Source organism: Drosophila elegans, unplaced genomic scaffold, assembly GCF_018152505.1.
Source record: "Drosophila elegans isolate 14027-0461.03 unplaced genomic scaffold, ASM1815250v1 contig_183, whole genome shotgun sequence".
NCBI classification, from domain to species: Eukaryota; Metazoa; Arthropoda; class Insecta; order Diptera; family Drosophilidae; genus Drosophila; species Drosophila elegans.
The window spans coordinates 6795846-6812925 of NW_024545550.1; the positions used below are offsets into that span (position 1 = coordinate 6795846).

The window sequence follows — 17080 nt, forward strand, 5'->3', positions numbered from 1 at the left end:
TCAATTTTTTTAATAAATATACTATCATACCTTTTACAAACTCAGATTCAAGGACAATCGAATTGAAATATATATTATTGACCTATTAACCCAGTAAGTAAACAATTTTTATTTTTCTTGGCCATTGGTCTTTTAATGTTAAAAACTTAATTAACAATTAGATGATGTTAACTTAGAACCAGAATTTCATTTTCCCTCTATATGGAGTCCTCACTGTTGTTTAATTTCCCAGGCAAACACGCCCTTTTGGAAGATAGTTGGCAGCGTTTTGCTGGTCCCTTTCTTTTGTGACTTTTTATTTTTTTGGTCTCCAACTGTTACTGTTATGTATCTTTGGCGGCAGCAGGTTGTCACCGGTTTTCCAGCGGCAACATCGTTGTAATCATCATCATCATCATCATCGTCATCATGGCTGGTCATCACCATGATCATACGCAATCGATGGGGCTTTTATTGCTGTTGTGGTTTTTTTGTATTGTATCTTGTATCTTCTGCTTTGACGCATATTTCGGGGTCTGAATGTCTGGTTGCCGCTGCTGATTTTTTGGATGCTGCTGGCCAAAATATTTCGATTACCTTTGGATGTTCGAGTTCAGTTCAAGTTCGCGCCTCGAACGGTTCAGTTTGTCTTGTTTTTCCGTTCTCCAGCAACGTTATTAATTCGATATCAAAAGGATAACGCCAATCAACTGGCAGGATAATGCTTAAGCCCCGCTTCAGCTAGTGTGTTTGTGAAGTTTATTTACTCAAAGTATTTCTGTGCAACGAAACGAAAAGTTCTCCAAAAACGCCGAAAACAAATTAATTTTCAGACCAATTTTATCGTTTGCTCGGAGATTTATAAGGTAAAAATGTGACTGCATGGAGAACAAACAGATATAATCATCTGCCAAATGCGAACAATAAATATATATTCTCATTAAAAAGCTGAGTATGACAAATGTCGCACACCCCACAAACAAACTGGGTTTTAATGCAGTAAGCTCATTTGTGAACTCTAACATATTTAGATCTTCTGTTAAATTAGAATATGGAATGAAACAAATATGTGAAAGCGAATAAAAGCTCGAATCTTGGGCAGAAAATATGGCTTGGGGTCTCAAGCCATTGTTGTTGATAGTTGTTATATTATTAAAATTATAGTAAAATTGTAAAGTAGTGTTTTAAATATAATTTGACATTTACTTATCTTATGGTCTGCAATCTTTGAATTTAATTTTTTCATTAAAGGATTTATTATTAAAGAATTATTTTAAACATTTATAGTTAAAACCCTTTTTAAGCACTTTGAACTTTGAAGACTAATTTGTAATTTTAGGGACATTACATTTTTTTTACAATAACAATTGTTTGAATATTATTTTCATAAAATTTTGGCCCATATTTCGAAAATGTTTTCTATACCAAATCGTTTAGAATCCCATTATTTGCTAAGAAACTTATTTTTGTTTGATTACTTATGCAGTAATAATGCTGGTCAATCGGTAAATGATATGTTTACATAGCAATCTTCTAGACCTCTTGAATCGAAATAGCTAAACGGATATAGAAACGATTAGAAGCGAGTCACGGAACCCCGAAACATATAGTATGAGACAGCCAGAAGTGGCTCACTCTCAATCTCTTGTGTTACGCACTCGATTTACGTCATCTGCCCAAAACTGAGCAAATTCCAAAGATGCGGGCTCTTCAAATCTCAAAGGCGAGATCGTGAGAAGAAGCCCCCAAGCCAAATGGGATTGACATGGCAGTGGAGATGGAGATCCTGGTTAAAAATACACATATGAGCACCCATTCCTGGGACAGTCATCAATTCCGAAACAATCATGGGCTTGTCGGCGCCATGGAGTCAAAGTTGGAGGAGACTCGCTATAATTAAATATGCGACTGGGGCAACCCGTTCTCGTGATATCTGTTGAAGATTTATAGTTCACTTCGGTTCGGCCCGGTTCAAAAAAAAAATAAAAAAACGTGCTGTCAATTAATTTGCACCAAACTCAGCCGAAGATCATAAAAAGTAATGATCGAGGCATTTGAATTACAGCAACTAATACATATATTCTGGTTAAGCCACCTCATTTGATGGGTCTATCCATTCTCTTTTTTACTTTGTCTTCAATGCAAAGTCTGTTATCTCAAATTTTCCTTCCCTATTCTCGTTGGCTTGGCTTCTTGTTTGGGGGCTCTCATTGGCATCTTAATCATCATTTGTCTGGCATTTCAGTGTTTTGATGGATCATTGAAAACAATGAGAAGTAAAACATTTTCTATACCACCGAATGCTTCCTCGTTGTCCATTTGTTGTTTTTTTTTCATTTAGTGGTGCTGGTCTTGATATTGACCCTGAAAGTGTCGAATTGTAAATGGTTTTTGTAACGAGACTGGGGGCATTCCAATTCGGAGGATAAGTACATCTTCCGAAGAGGTCATTCCATTTTCCATTTTCCCCACGACATTTGCATATTGAGTGTGTGTGAAGTGAGCAGTTGCTTCTGGCCGAAAATGATGGATCATTAAAATTCAATTAGATGTCGCTTAGATAGTCATTATAGAAGTGGGCAGCTTACAGTTTGTTGACTTGCGGGAAGGTTATTGACTGCCACCAAATGTCAACGGTAAAAAAAAAAAAAAAATAAATAAATAATGCAATTATTATGCTTGTAACTATGCCCTTACAATTGTTACGTCATTATCAGACGAATTTATATAAGTTAAAAGTTATGGGAAACCATTTGGTCGTCGTTTAATTGTGCACATCTTTTTTAGCAGCCACTATTTTCACTCACTTTGAATGCCTTCGAGCTGCACTAACCAAATCAAATTGCCACTGAATATTTTCATTGAACAGCTTGAGTGGAGTGTTTTCTTTACGCTTTGCTTCCTTACACAACGCACAACCATCAATGCGAACAATTAGAGGCAATCATTCAGGGTGAAGACAAGTGAAGTGAAGTTCGTTGCCTAAGTCTTTCGTTTTAATTTGCATGAAATATGAAATTTATCTGTTTTTACGCTGTCAGCACATATCATTCGGCAAACATAATGGCCCCAAATGACCTCAGCGAACTTCGAGTCGATAGCAAACCCATTGAGAATTGATTGCTCAAGTGTTTAACTGGAAGCGCTGCGTATACTTGATTTCGATTTGCTTTGGCTAATTCGGAATTAGCCACATTCTAATAAGACCCGCGTATGATTAATAATCGTTGCTCATCCATTAAACAATGCCGGGTGATTAATGGTTGGTAAGGCAAGGAATTATAAACACTTCATATATTGATCCGATATCGATCTCAAAGAGGCTTAAGATCTAGATGAAGCGGAAATTTCATGGCCATCCGCTGCCTCCTTTTAATGTGAATGCAAAAGATAAGCCTAGTCGAATTTAATTGCCATTTGATGGACACACTTGGCCGTAAATGGCTCGATCTGTCGACTGTCCCCACGCAAAATTATGTACGTACAGTGTTGCAAAAAAGTCACCCAGCAGCTGTAAAAGGCATTTGTTTTGGGTCACATAAATCAGCTAGCGATTCGGTAACGCCTCGGTATGTTATATGCTAATCCAAACTAAATCTTACGAGTTTCCGTTGTCCGCCGCATTTGTATGCAAATGGGCCAAAACACACATTTTAATCAATGAGTTTCGGCCCGATTCATGGTTTATCAATCAGCCTAATGAATAAAATGTCGCAAAGCGCCGCTCACAAAAATGTCACAATTAATACATTTCTGTCTGTTTTTTCTTTTTTTTTATGTGTCAACAGCATGTGGCCACCCAGATCCTGTCTGTGGTTGGCTCTCGTCCTCTGCCTACTCCTGGTGGGCGTGGCCCAGGGCCAGAGCAGCAGTCGGGAGCACTTCGAGGATGCGGACAAGTCCAGCGAGTACACGGACCAGCAGTACGACCTCCGGCACACGATTCCCGGCGAACCGGGCCTGGATTATCCCATATTAAGTGCCCCGCCCAAGACGAGTTTTGTGTGCAAAGGAAGACATGAAGGTGGGTATTCTAAACTAACAATATTAGGTAAACTAAATAAAAAAAACGTAGTAAATTAAAAGTCTGTGTACTCAATTTAAACATTTTTTGTTCTAATTTTTAGTTACATTGGTTTAATTATATTTAATATTTAATTTAATACCTACGCAATAGATTTAAACTTTTAAAATATATACATCATTTATAGATATATAAATCACTTTAAACTGAAACTAATGGGACCACTTAAAATTCCAATATTTCCCCATTAATACGAATGTTTTAATATTAAATCATGAAATTTAATATGCATTCCTTTTAACATAACAATTTTGTATTTGTTTTAAATATGCTTACACTTAGTAAATATCCTAAATAGATTGGTAATGTGAATATGACAACTCATAACTTAAATAGTTTTTACCTTTTATTTCTTTATAATATTATTGTTTTTACCACTTGAATTTCCTTAAAGGTTACTACGCCGATGTGGAGAGTCGCTGTCAGGCCTTCCGTATTTGTGCCCACACTGCGCGAATCCCTCAAGGATTTGGCTTCCTCTGTCCCAATGGAACCCTCTTCAGCCAGAAGAACTTTGTGTGCGACTGGTACCGCAATGTGAACTGCGATGACTCGGAGAGATATTACGAAATGAACGAGGAGAAGTCGGTGGGCAATACCCATGAGATGATGGAGCGAGTGCGTCACATGATGGAGTACCCCATGAAGACCATTTCGAAGGCTTTGCAGCAAACGCAATCGCAGTCGCAGAATCCGCATCACAGTCTCAGCAAGGATTTGAGTGGAGCTAGTGGTGTATTGAGTCAGCCGGCGGTAGTTAAGTCCAATGATCCGCAGGAAACTCAAGTGGTTGGACGTGGAGAAGCCGTTAAAAGTGAGCCACTGAATGCCGTGAAAGCGGGCATCACCACCACTGATGAAAACGAAGATGAGGGTATTTATGTGAACAGTTTGGGAGAACTTTCCTCCGATCCTGGCATTCAGTTTGATCATACCAATGCCCACATTGTGGCCGAGTATCCCCGTGAATATCACTACCAAAAGCAGAAGAACTTTGCCGAGCGTGTAAATGCGGGTTTGGATGTCCTGACCGATACAGAAACACCCTACGGAGAGGTAATGGCTCCCGACTACATCAAGCACATTAGGAACACCAAGGACGAGGCCGTGCAACTTGATCTCGTGTCGAATATCAACAATCTGCTGGATGAGGTATCCACCGATGTGGATCCCTCCGTTTCCGGCTACCAATCCATGGCTCCGCCGAAAGTGAAGCAGCCCTTCCGCTTCCTCAGTCGCGGATTCTCGATGCAGGGCGAGAATGGCAAGGGCAGCTCATCATCCACGGGCTATGGATACATTAAACCCAAGCAAACACCCAGCACTGTCAGATTTACGGTGAGTTTTTAGCTACTCGACTTAAACTAACTCGGGGAACTATCTTTACTTACACTATGCAACATGTCTAGGGCTTGGGAGTGTAACCGTAGCTTAAACATTAGATAATGAGAATACTCAGGAAGATTCGTTAAAACTTAGGTGTCTTGTATAGCGAAGTAAATTAAAGTACAAAATTCAGAACGGATTAAATTTTAATTTCTATGTTTTTGCCATGGTTGTTGATTTGAAATTTGGGATCAAAAAAGACAATCAATGTTTTTGAATAAGATAAATATATTTCAAAATTTTGAAAAATATTAAATGGTATTCTTATGGTGAGATATAGCCGTTTTTAACCTGCTTTTACTCAATATCTTTATGTAGCTATAGATTTCCAATGAGAGTTTGGCCTTCAAAACTATAATTGACTGAGTAATTTTAGAATCTGATATCTAAATTGCAGTTACATTTTCCGTGTTGCTCTGTGTTGCTTTCAACTCTATCTTAACTCTCTGTATCTCTATCTTCTATATTTTTATTTTCCTATCTATATATCGCTACTCTTTCAACTCTATCGCTTACATACGCAACTCAAAACCACAAACCGCACACAAACACACACAATAACAGCCCAATGAGATACCCACCGAAGATCACAAGTCCATTGAGCACAAACATAAGTTTTCCAAAACCGCGAGCAGCAGCACTTCTACAACAACCACCGAATCAGTGGAAAAACTGCTGATAGCACCCACTTTGCCACCCGCTGAGTTTGCAGAAGATATGAGCACCACATCAGTGGCACCCGAAACGATCACCTCCACTTCAGCGGCAGAACCACTTAGTTTTTTGGCACCACCACCGCCAGCGGAAGTGTTGTCCACCGGGGATGTAGCGACCATCGAGTCCATTGGCCAGGCAGCTGCTCTTACGGCCAGCTTGCCCATCAGTGAGGATATAAACCACGTGGAGCAGAGTCCCGAAAACGCTGAGAAGAACGATGTGCATCATGAGGCAGCCAAATTGCTGCTGGCGGGCGTGCAACTCACTTCCCACGACGAAGATAAGTCCTTGGAAAGGAATGATGTAATCGTAACTAGTACCACCACAACCAGTAGCCCCATTACGCCAGTTATGCAGACCTCCACCGAGGTGGTAACTGAGATAAGTAGCACGCAGGAACGCATAAGAGGCTATCGCAAGAATCGTCCGGGAGCCATGTTAAAGCGGGCCCACATTCGTCCTTTGCCCATTGTGCGCACCACAACACCGTCGACCACTCAAAAGACCACATCCACGACAAGAAGTTATCTGGAACGTCTGGCAGCGAGTAGATTGCGTCTTTCTAGACTTTCCCAGGCCACCAGGAGCACCACAAAACCAACAACAACAACAACAACTGTTGCGCCAAGCAGCACAACAACACCGCCAACGACAACGACAACCACGACCATTTCCCCATTCCAACAAATACGTGGAGCCGCTGAACCGGGACCAAATAAGAAGCTAACCGTGCGGGATATTGAGCGCGAGACCAAGATTGCTCCCAGCAAGGCCAGCTGGGAATCGGTTCACAGCAACCTGCAACGCTTCCAAGTGCAACGCGGCAATCGCGTCTACACACCAGCAACCCGAGCTTCTGTTAGTTCAGGAATTACCAGCAGCAGCACCACCACTCCTAGAACCTATGTGGCGGCCACATCCGCCCGATCCACAGTCTCCTCAAATCGCGGCAAGAGTCGCTACTCGAACTTCAAGACCCAGGCACCTGTGCAAAGAACTAGGGGAACCACCACGCCCAGGAGCACAACAGTGCGACCCACCTCCTCGCTGGCCTCGCTCAATCAACATATATCCGCCTTGGCCTCCAACTACAATGGTGGCTATAGCTACACTCAGGCACCACAGATCAGCAAGCCCATCCAGCCATCACACGTTTATGCCACACAAGCAGCCAGCGAGCCTGCTACGTACGCCTCCCCATCGCAATTGCAATCGCAATCACAATCCCAATCCCAAACCACATCCAGCCTTTCACCCGCCTCCGCTTTCCTTTCCTTCGATAAGTTAACCCGTGCCATTGTTGACGAATCCGTTTTGCAGAATTTCAAGAGTGCCCAGTCGCAGGGTTCCCATCAACAGCAGCAGCAGCAACAGCATCAGCAGCAACGCCAGCAGCAACATCAGGCAGTCAAGCAGCAACATCACTCGGTCAGCAGCAGCTACGTTAAGCCAGCAGCGGCGCCAGGTGAGCCACATTATTATAGCATTAGCAAAAAAAAAAGGGTAAAAAGGTTGAAATTTCATTCAAATTGCCATTGGGAAATTTTAATAAATATTTCTTAAGTTCATGAATTTGTTATTTCGTTAACCTAATGAAATATATGTGGCTTTATTGTTGGAAAATCAAATGTTATCCAATACTATTACTTTTTTGACATCAAACTCCTGTTTTATTAACCTAACGAAATAAGTATCAAGTGGCATCATTCAAGTAATAAATTTTATGCAAAACCATTACTTATTTTTTGGTTTTGGAAATTGTTTAAAGTACCATGAGAATTTCTTTTTTGTTTATCTAATAAAATGTGTATTATATGGCACTATTCTTGAAAAATCAAAATATTGAATAAATATAGCAATAACATAGATTTTCAATGAAATTCATTTGACAATTAAAATGTAATTATTTTTAATTAAACTACTTTTTTGCATTTTTTTTTATTTGTATTACTTATATTTATTTTTTGTTTTAAATGTTATTAGTAAATTGCAACTCTGATATAAAGGACAATAATAGACTGTTTAATTTCCCTGTTTCAGCTATTTCCAGTCTGACTGTACCGCCACGCCCCCAACAGGCCGCTCAAGTATCTGAACTCCCTCCGCCGCCCGGAATCGTGATTGCTCGTGCAGAGGGTCAGCGTATTGCTCCAAACTCCGCCAGCAACATCATCTCTAGCTTGGCCACCCAGGCACCAGTTACTAATGGCCAGTCCAACTCCTATGTTTCTCTCAACGATTTTCTAAACAACAAGTTCGGTCAAAGTCCTGCAAGCAGCAACAACATTGCTCCTGCTGCCACTTTGCAACAGCATCAGCAGCAGCACTATCAGCAGCAACGCGTGCAAAAGCAGCCTGTGCAGCAGCAACATGTTCAACTACAGCAGCGGCAATCTGTGCAACAGCAGCAACGCCAGCCTATACAACAGCAACATCTGGCAGTGCAGCAGCAACAACAGCCTGTGCAACAGCAACATCAGCAGCAACTGAGCTTCATCTCGCAGCAATATCAGCAACCACAGCAACATAATGCCTACCAGCAATATCAACAGCCCCAGCAGCAACATCAGCGCTTCCAGCAGCAACAACACTTCCAGCAACGCCCCACAATCCACACCAACCAGCAACCCTATCTAACGCCCAACATTTTCGTGCCCTACCAGCAGCAACAGCAGCAATTGCCGCAGTTTCCGCCCCTGGCTCCGCCCGTGGCCGTTTCTCCGGGTAACATTGCTCAGGGACCGGTGATTGCTGGCCGCCATGTGGACCACCTGAATGTGCAACTGCCCACGCTGGGCAATGGTTTGATACCCGGACTGCAGTTGGCCCAAAAGCGCAGCGATGTGTCGGCCAGTCAGCTGCAACTTACGGATGCTCCGGGCAAGGGAAGCCTCTCCGGATCCGGGAAAAGCCGGGAGCGAGCCTTCTACGCCGGACGGACATCCTACGAGGTGCCACAGAGCAGCGTGGGACGATTGCCCAACGATGTTACGCAGCAAATGCGCCGCAGGCTGCGTCGCTTTTAAACGAGATTTCCGAGAGAATAACGAGCTAGGACTAAAAAACCCTTAACTTATAGTTAAATTAGTAAACTATTTATGCCTAAGCTAAGTCGAGAACTGTTCAAGAACCATACTTTATTCGTATGTATGTGTGTGTGTATATTTTTGCATATTTATTGATAAATAAAACGAAAAATTTACAAAAACCCTTACTTTTGCTCCTTCTTCTTCGCCTTTTGCTGTTGTGAGATTAAATTTTTATTGTTTATACGTTTTAGAGTTTTTTAAAATTATCAGCAATACGTACAGACCTTACCGGATACGAATACAATACAAGGTTTTATTTAGCTGGCTTTTTAACTGTTCGCTTACATTAACATTACTAATAATTATTATATGCATATCATATATTGTTTTACAATATTCCATTTTGTAATTGGGGCTTCGAATGTTCTCGCTTACTTGGTGTCAAACATTTTCTATTTATACGTAACTTTACTGCAACTTCACATCGCATATATCAATTGGAATTGGAATCGACCATAGCTACATCAGTTATCATGATTACTCAGTTGGTTATTGGTATGGCATTGGAGTATTCGTTTATACAAAACAGACTGAGACTGAATTCAACTAAGCCGCATTATCAATTGGCGTATGTGATGCAGATTGGGTGGTGGGTGGTGGGCATTGGACATAGGTTGGAGAGGCTTTTAAATTAGTTAGAACTAAAAGGTACTAATGTAAAGGGCATAGTACTAGGCAAAATAATAATTTAGGCATTCACTTAAACATAAACAACTAAGGATGCAGAGTGCAGGGGGAACGTAACTATAACGTGGCGAACGCTCTGATATCGTCGTGCGGTGCGTCAAGCCTTAAAATGTACAGCGGATTTATACAAAATCACGAAATGCCCTCCTGGCGACGACGGCAGTCGGAAACTTATGTACAAAGCTTAAGTAAAACGTGCAGCGAGCTGCGGATTCGTTTGGGTTTTCGAACGCAGGATTTGGGAATCAGGAATCAGGATTCAAGAATCTAAGGGATCGTGCCTTCAACGCTCAACGCTTGGCGACCAGGCGGCATTTCTGGACGCGCACGCGTACTCAGGGAAGCGAATGAATGTTGAACGGGGGCGGCGGAGCTGGTGCTGGAGGAGCAGGAGCAACTGGAGCTGCCACTGGCTCCGTTTTCATGGGCTCCACTATGTCAGACTCGTGTTTATGCAGCTGGCAGAAGACCTTGCGATCCTCCTCACTCAAACTCCAGTTGGCGGATCGCGCACACGGCACATGAGCAGGCGCCTTGCAACTTCGCTGGAAGCAACATACACTGGCCCCCGTCTGCTGGCAGAGCACACACTGGTACCGCGTGCTGTCCCACACAGCCGCATCCAGTCCGTTGACATGGGCGCCGATCAGCTGGATGTCGTTGCTCCACACGGCGCAGTCCTCGTGCAGCCAAACCTCAAAGCCGTGCTCCGAGGTCTTGCCCATGCCGCGGAAGGTCTCCACAAACTTGGGCTCCTGACTGCAGTCCATGGGTTCCACCGAAGAGCATTGCGAACGCGACTCGTTGGGGTCATCGCTGTAGGATATGGAGCTATCGTGCGTCTGCTTGCGCTTTCGTTTGTGCTGCAAAATTGAAGAATACTAGTTAGCTGATAGTTTATTTATGTTACTGTGTGGTGGGATTACCATGCTAATCTTGGGAGCCTGCATAATGTGGGCCAGCGTGGCGGGAACCACGGGTAGATTTCGCTCCTGCAGCTTGACCATGTCCTCGCGTCGCCGTTTGTTGACAAACAGTCCATCGATGTCCTGTACGCCGGGAGCCTGCAGGGCCGCACGATACTCGTCACAGTCGCTGGTGACCAGGTAGGGGCCAAAGAGATCGCCCAGACCGAGCTTGTGAGGACCCCGCTTGCAGAACACACAAATCCAGGTGGAATCGGTGGTGTCCGCATCGTAGCGGTTGCTCAGCGTGGAGCTGTGCATCCCCCTCAGGTTTTTTCGCTCGTGCGGAGCCTTCTTGGCCTTCGTCTGCTTCTCGTTCACGTCCTCGGCACTGTGGGTGTTCTTGATGCTCACGCTGCCGTCCGCTTTGATGAGAATGAAGGGAGACTTGAACCTTAGCTCAGGGACTGATCCGCTCGAACCGTTTGTGGGCGCCGGTGTGCTATCCTCATCGGTGGTAAAGGCGGGCTTTCTGCCCGGCTTCTTCCCGTTTTGCTTGGCATTCTTGGCATTGGCCTTCCCCGTTGCTGCTGCTCCCTTCTTGCCCTTGCCCAGGGTATTTTTCTTCTTGGCACTGGCAGCTTTCGACTTCGGAGCAACTGCAGCCGCTTCGCTCAATTGGCGGGCTGCCAGAGCCGCAGCAGCCGCCGCCGAGGTGCTTGGCTTGTCATCATCTTCCAGTTCCGGCTCTGGAATCACTTTCTTCTTGCGACCTGGCTTCTTGGCAGGCGGGTCGTCGATCATGAAGCGCAGCAGTGAGACATCCATGCCCATGGAAAGTCTACGTGGTGGCGGTCTCCTTACTGCAGGTGTCTTAGGTGGAACGGGCGTGTTGGGCTTACTATTGTCATCCACTGCAGCGGCCAAGGGCGTCGAGGTGGAGCGAGCTAGTGGGGTGGGGCTGTGCACGGGACTGGGTAGCGTGGACTTCATGGCCGCCTTGGTGGCCACGGGTCGAATTTCGGGGGCAGGGGCCAGAACTGCCAGCACTGAGCTCTCCGTCTTTTCCGCCGGCGCCTCGTCTGCTGGTTTGGCGCTGTCCAGAGCCAGCTGGGCGGTCAAATCGTGGGTTACCAACTCTTCCGTCTCGCCCGCTGTCAGCTTCTCCGGGCTGCATATCCTTTCCGTCTCCTCTTCGATGCCGGCAAACATTTCCTCCAGCTTGTCCTCCACTTCACCAAAGGGACAGGGTTCTGAGTTTGCAGCGGGTGAGGATTTCTTGGGCGATTCTTGGGTCACGGCGGGAGCAGCCACATTAGCTGGCGGAACAGGATGTGCGGGTGATGAGTCCTTGTTTGTGGCCGTGTCCTCCTCTTCATCGCACTCGTGGACACTAACCGCCGGCTTGGCATCGATGTCGCCCTGCTCGACGAGGGCAGGAGATGCAGGTGTATCCGTGGTGGCCTTGTTGTTGATCTCCGGCTTCTGATCCTCCCTTCGATTATCGTTAACCGCATTATTGCTATGGCTGCTGTGCGTGTTGGCGCTGGAGCTGCTCGAGCTACTGCTACTGCTGTTGCTCTGCGGACTGGGTGGCGGCATGGTGGGCGGCGTTGTGTGCTTCTTGGGAGGCTCATCCTCCTGCTGCAGACGGTGCTGTTCGGTAAGGTTTCGCTGCAGCAGGGCCTGCCGCTGTTTCTTGGTCTTGGGGTTGTCGTTGTCGTGGTACAGCGCGGTGGAGCTATTGCTGTTGCTGCTGTTCTCCGCCGGTGCTGGTGATCCTGCCCGGCCGTTCTCTTGCGGCGTCTTCTCCTTCGCCGTTTGCGGCTGGGTTTGCAAACTGAAGGGCTGAAAGTCACCGCCTCCATTCTTGGGCGATCGTTTGGGACTGCAGCTGTTGTTATGGTGCACAGGCTGCTGCTGCTGCTGCAGCAGTTGCTGTTGATGCGGCTGCTTGACGTTGCCTCCCTCTGGTGCATTTTCATTCGGTGTAACCCTCATCACCATACTGGCTTTTCGTTTGCGGCGCTTGCGACTATTGCTGCTGTTGCTGTTCGACTCCAGTGACTCCTCATTGGAGGTGGTCAGGTAGGGAGACTCAGGGGCATCTACTGCGGGTTTGTCCACTTCCGAGTTGCGGTACGATAGATCAGTTATAACAGGCTGCTCCTCCGACGACTCTGGTTTGTGCTTGACCGCCAGGACATCGAGATTCGTCAGTTGAGCGTTGCGGGAATGATGCGTCTGTTGTTGACTCGAGGATGATGCCACCTGCTGCTGCTGGGCCGCATCCTGTGGTTGCCCATGAAACTGACCACTGGTCAAGTGAGGTGGCAGGAGCGGCGGCGGAGCTGTTTGGCTGTTGGCCGCATGCTGATTGTGGTAGTGCAAGTGCTGGGGGTGCTGCGATTGTGATTGCGATTGTGTCTGGTCCTGCTGCATGTGGTGGTAGCTACCAGCTCCGCTCGAGTTATTGAGCTGATGGTGCAGGTGCAGCTGATTGTAGTCCATGGTGGGTGATTGCATCTGATGAGGCGGCGCAGCCAGCGGAGATTGAGGCGTTGGCGGCGTCTGTGGTCCATTGTATTTGGGCGTTAAGTTGTAAGGCGGCTGCTGCTGTTGTTGGTGATAGTTTCGCAGAGGTGAGGCTAAAGGATATACGATTAAAAGTTAATCATCTTTGATTTAACCCAATACAACTTACGTTTCTTGTTGACATGTTGCTGCTGTACATTGTGCGTGGGCAGTTTGCTAGCTGATCCCGCTGGCGGGTAGCCAAAGTCCTTGTCCTTCGGCAAACTCTTTCCCGAGAGCAGCTCATGGTCAAAGCTGCGCTTCAATTGCGCCAGCTTGAAGTTCTCATCGCGCGATTGCGTGTAGTGCGGGCTGGTTACGTGATTGTTACTGCCACTGTTGCTGCTGCTGTTGCTCCCCGCATGATTGCTGTTCCCAGAGGCAGTTGTGGGAGGCGGTGGCGGCAGCAAGGACTCGCAGTCGCCCCCATTGCTGAGGTTTCCCGAGGAGCTGCCCAGGCTGGACTGCAGCAAACTGGCATGAGCGGCTGCCATGGCGGCCAAATGTCCTTGCTGCTGCTGTTGTTGCGTGGCATTGGTCGTGAGATTTTGACTGTGGCGTAAACAGATGTTTAATAATGTCCAAACTAACTGGATGCAGGGCAGTCTACTCACATTGAAGGATAATTAGGTGCGTGCATTAGAGATTGCTGCTGCTGCTGCTGGGACTGCTGTGCCTGCTGGTTGGGCGACTGCTTGGCCAGCGGCTGGGCCGCACTGCGGGCGGACTGCAGGGACAGGTCCATGGAGTTGAATGGCAAAGTTCCAGAGTAGGGCGGAGCCAGCAGAGGATTCATCTGATGGTGGTGGTCCAGCTAGGAGAACAAAGCAGGCTAGGAATTAATGAGCACAGGACTTTAAGAGCTAGAAGAAAACAAAGCAAACTAGGAAACAACTCAACTAAACGACGCTAAAGGAGGCTTTCTACTTGGCTAAAAGGCGAGGATCGAGCATGCTTTTGGGTTAACTAAGATTTCTGGCTGCTTTTGGCCTACGTTTTTGTGGTTGGCCGACATGAAATTGTAAATGGCATCGGGCGGCGGCGGTGGCTGGGCGGAAACGGAACCGGAAACGTGCCAGGCCAGCGGGGATCGCACCATTCCGGGCCGCTCGTTAGACATATGCGCCAACTGCGGCTGCCGGGGTATGTACGAGGGAATCTGCGGATTGATGGAGGTCAGCGTTTCCATAGCGTTTTCATCCACATCGATGCTCCACTACTTACTTGCAGGGGATTCCAGGAGGCGTTCTGGGCCGCCTGGCTGAGATGCCCAGGATGCGGATGATTGTTGTTGGCCATCTCGGTGGCTAACTCGTGGCGCTTCTTGTATATCTCACCCAGCTCATGGGTATCCTTTCGGCCCAATGTGTGTGGAATGTGATTAAAACAAAAAAACCGACAGCTGGAGTTTTGGGGAGCGGAGCAGCCGAAGGACGAAAAGGCGACCTAATCTCGATGGGAAGGATCCTGCTGCTGCACAGGACTTGCTAACTCCGGCCGGACAGCCGCTGCTCTTTTTCGCCCATAAACAAGACCGCACGCACTTTTTTCACACCACCCACAAACACCAACCCACTCGGAAAAGGCAAAAGGTTTTTCGCCGCTCTCGTGGTCCTTGCGCGATAACTCGATAACAGGGCATAAGCAGCCGATAACACCACACATCCAACCTATCGGCCAGATGACAGCGCGTTGTTTTGCACGCTACGCCAAAAGCACGAGGTATTTGCGAATGCCGAACGTCCTGCACACTTCGTTTTTTTCCCCCGTCTCCATGGCCAGTTGTTTGTGGCTTTTGTTTCAAGCAATTTTGTAATTTGGCAATGCAACGGCACAGTGGGTTACTTATCGCGGGTGAGGGTAATTTGTTTTATACCTTTAAATTTTCAGCGGCAGCGCATTGCAAATTCGTTGCAACGGCGTGCGAACTTTTCTTGTTTTGGGTCGCGCAGCACAGGAGAATCTGAAAATGGGCTCTCAAACGCGTAAACGGGTCCCGTTTCTGCAGCTAATACATGGCGGCCAACGGCAAGGACTAAATATATATTAATTCGCAAATGCCGCAACGTTGTTTTTGTGTTTTTACGTGTGTTTTCAATTGTTTAAAACAAAATGTAATTTGTGTTAGAGATGGGAGAACCACTCAGTATAATATTGATACATCGATAGGGTGGAGAAGGGTGACAAAGATAGATATCGATAACAAAGACGAAAATACTGCTCAGAAAAATACTTATGTGGGAAAAGAGAAAACTACCATTTAAATAATTATTGCAAAATTTGCGAGACATTTAGTAAATAGCCAATTTTAGAAGTAATTGCTTGGCCATCTTATTTTCGAGTGCTTGACAATAAAGTTTTAAATAAATTTACTTTGGTATTTTCCATTTTGGCGCCAAAATACGTTAACTCTACTCTGCATCCCTGGTCAAAGTGCATCTGAAAATGGCAAACACAAATCAAAAACCAGCACTTTTAGTACAAAATGAGTGCAGGAAAACGTGGAGCCTTGATTATATTCGAAGGATGCGATCGCAGTGGCAAGACCACACAAAGCAGGCTATTGGGTAAGTTAAAACACCAAAAACCCGATTAATCCATCACTTAACCACCAATCTCCTCCAGTTGAGCACCTGAAATCAAAGGGTCTTTCCGTTATGGCCATGAATTTTCCGGAGCGCAGTTCCAGCATTGGCCAGGTGATAAACTCCTATCTGACCAACAGCAAGGATCTGCAGGACGAGGTCATCCACTTGATGTTCTCCGCCAATCGTTGGGAGCACATGAACCAGGTGAAGCAGCAGCTCCTGGAGGGCACCACCCTGGTGGTGGATCGATATTCCTACTCTGGCGTGGCTTATAGTGCGGCTAAGGGACTGGATTTCGATTGGTGTTATGCCCCGGAACGGGGACTCTTGAAACCAGATGCAGTTTTCTACCTAAGAGCACCCGCAGCAGATGACCTCGCAAATCGCGGTCAATACGGCGAGGAGCGGTCAGTATTAGTTGCATTTTATAGCTGAGAACCCCATATCTTATCTTATCCCCTTGCAGTTACGAGAAAGTGGAATTCCAGGGGCGTGTGGCCAAGGTTTTTGATAAGATTTGCTCCAAGGAGGCCAGCTATTGGCACCAGCTCGATGCCAGCCAATCCGTGAAGGATTTGCATGCCCAGGTAGCTGGCATTGCCGATGAACTACTGCCCAAAGTGGCCAACCAACCCATCGAAAAGTTATCATAGGATAGGGCCATTGTATTGCCATGCATTGGCCATTATTGCCATTCATTAGAGGGGATTTACCTTGATTAATGCAACACACGAGTGTTTGTTATAAATGTTTTTAAATGGCGCTTAACTTTTAATTTACGATAAGGCCGCCGCAGCCAATAAATCCAAGCGTCGAAGGGCATTCTCGTTAAGTGTTGAGCGAAATGCATTTACAGAATTGCACATCAAGTGGATTAATATGTAAGCCCGCAGGCAAATGCAATTAAATTGCCGTAATCCCGCCTCCTTAATCATAGAATGCCACATTTTGTTGCTCCATTGTAGTTCGTTTATTTTAATACACCGTGACTAAAGGGCTGCTCTCTATGTACTAACTGCTAAAGCTAAAGCGAAAAATAATTTATGCGGATCAAACTTAGTTTCTAAGCCA

The 17080-nt window shown here is 45.9% G+C and overlaps 3 protein-coding genes across 6 annotated transcripts; 2 read left to right on the top strand and 1 right to left on the bottom strand.

The window, feature by feature from the left end:
* The first annotated feature begins 585 nt into the window (after window positions 1-585).
* On the top strand, window positions 586-9374 carry LOC108144568 (RNA polymerase II degradation factor 1). 2 transcript variants are annotated; one of them, XM_017269556.1, is made up of 5 exons: window positions 586-845; window positions 3768-4003; window positions 4458-5401; window positions 7487-7631; window positions 8207-9374. In XM_017269556.1, the coding sequence occupies exons 2-5, from the start codon at window positions 3769-3771 to the stop codon at window positions 9190-9192; spliced, it is 2310 nt and encodes a 769-aa protein (XP_017125045.1). In that variant the 5' UTR covers window positions 586-845; window position 3768; the 3' UTR covers window positions 9193-9374. The 2 variants fall into 2 exon arrangements, with proteins under 2 accessions (XP_017125045.1, XP_017125044.1); XM_017269555.1 differs by having other exon boundaries at window positions 587-845; window positions 6014-7631.
* Window positions 9375-9418: 44 nt separating this feature from the next.
* On the bottom strand, window positions 9419-15548 carry LOC108144567 (uncharacterized protein CG5098). Of its 3 annotated transcripts, XM_017269551.2 has the most exons (6): window positions 14646-15548; window positions 14416-14580; window positions 14036-14235; window positions 13552-13973; window positions 10869-13495; window positions 9419-10805 (listed from the first exon to the last, which is right to left on the bottom strand). In XM_017269551.2, exons 1-6 carry the CDS (start codon window positions 14718-14720, stop codon window positions 10278-10280), a joined length of 4017 nt encoding a protein of 1338 aa, XP_017125040.1. In that variant the 5' UTR covers window positions 14721-15548; the 3' UTR covers window positions 9419-10277. The 3 variants fall into 3 exon arrangements, with proteins under 3 accessions (XP_017125040.1, XP_017125042.1, XP_017125041.1); XM_017269553.2 differs by lacking the exon at window positions 14416-14580 and having other exon boundaries at window positions 15298-15547; XM_017269552.2 differs by lacking the exon at window positions 14416-14580 and having other exon boundaries at window positions 14646-15547.
* A 313-nt stretch (window positions 15549-15861) lies between these two features.
* On the top strand, window positions 15862-16940 carry LOC108144868 (thymidylate kinase). The gene is made up of 3 exons (XM_017270019.2): window positions 15862-15988; window positions 16047-16416; window positions 16476-16940. Exons 1-3 carry the CDS (start codon window positions 15907-15909, stop codon window positions 16660-16662), a joined length of 639 nt encoding a protein of 212 aa, XP_017125508.1. The 5' UTR covers window positions 15862-15906; the 3' UTR covers window positions 16663-16940.
* Window positions 16941-17080: the final 140 nt, after the last annotated feature.

Excerpts from the sequence above, each read along its gene's own strand:
- LOC108144568 (XM_017269555.1), top strand. The coding sequence starts at position 3,769 with ATGTGGCCACCCAGATCCTGTCTGTGGTTGGCTCTCGTCCTCTGCCTA. Across the intron at positions 4,004-4,457 it reads GTGCAAAGGAAGACATGAAG|GTTACTACGCCGATGTGGAG; the intron begins GTGGGTATTCTA and ends ATTTCCTTAAAG. Across the intron at positions 5,402-6,013 it reads CCAGCACTGTCAGATTTACG|CCCAATGAGATACCCACCGA; the intron begins GTGAGTTTTTAG and ends ACACAATAACAG.
- LOC108144868 (XM_017270019.2), top strand. The coding sequence starts at position 15,907 with ATGAGTGCAGGAAAACGTGGAGCCTTGATTATATTCGAAGGATGCGAT. Across the intron at positions 15,989-16,046 it reads CACACAAAGCAGGCTATTGG|TTGAGCACCTGAAATCAAAG; the intron begins GTAAGTTAAAAC and ends AATCTCCTCCAG. Across the intron at positions 16,417-16,475 it reads GGTCAATACGGCGAGGAGCG|TTACGAGAAAGTGGAATTCC; the intron begins GTCAGTATTAGT and ends ATCCCCTTGCAG.
- LOC108144567 (XM_017269551.2), bottom strand. The coding sequence starts at position 14,720 with ATGGCCAACAACAATCATCCGCATCCTGGGCATCTCAGCCAGGCGGCC. Across the intron at positions 14,236-14,415 it reads TGTCGGCCAACCACAAAAAC|CTGGACCACCACCATCAGAT; the intron begins GTAGGCCAAAAG and ends TTGTTCTCCTAG. Across the intron at positions 10,806-10,868 it reads AGGCTCCCAAGATTAGCATG|CACAAACGAAAGCGCAAGCA; the intron begins GTAATCCCACCA and ends TCAATTTTGCAG.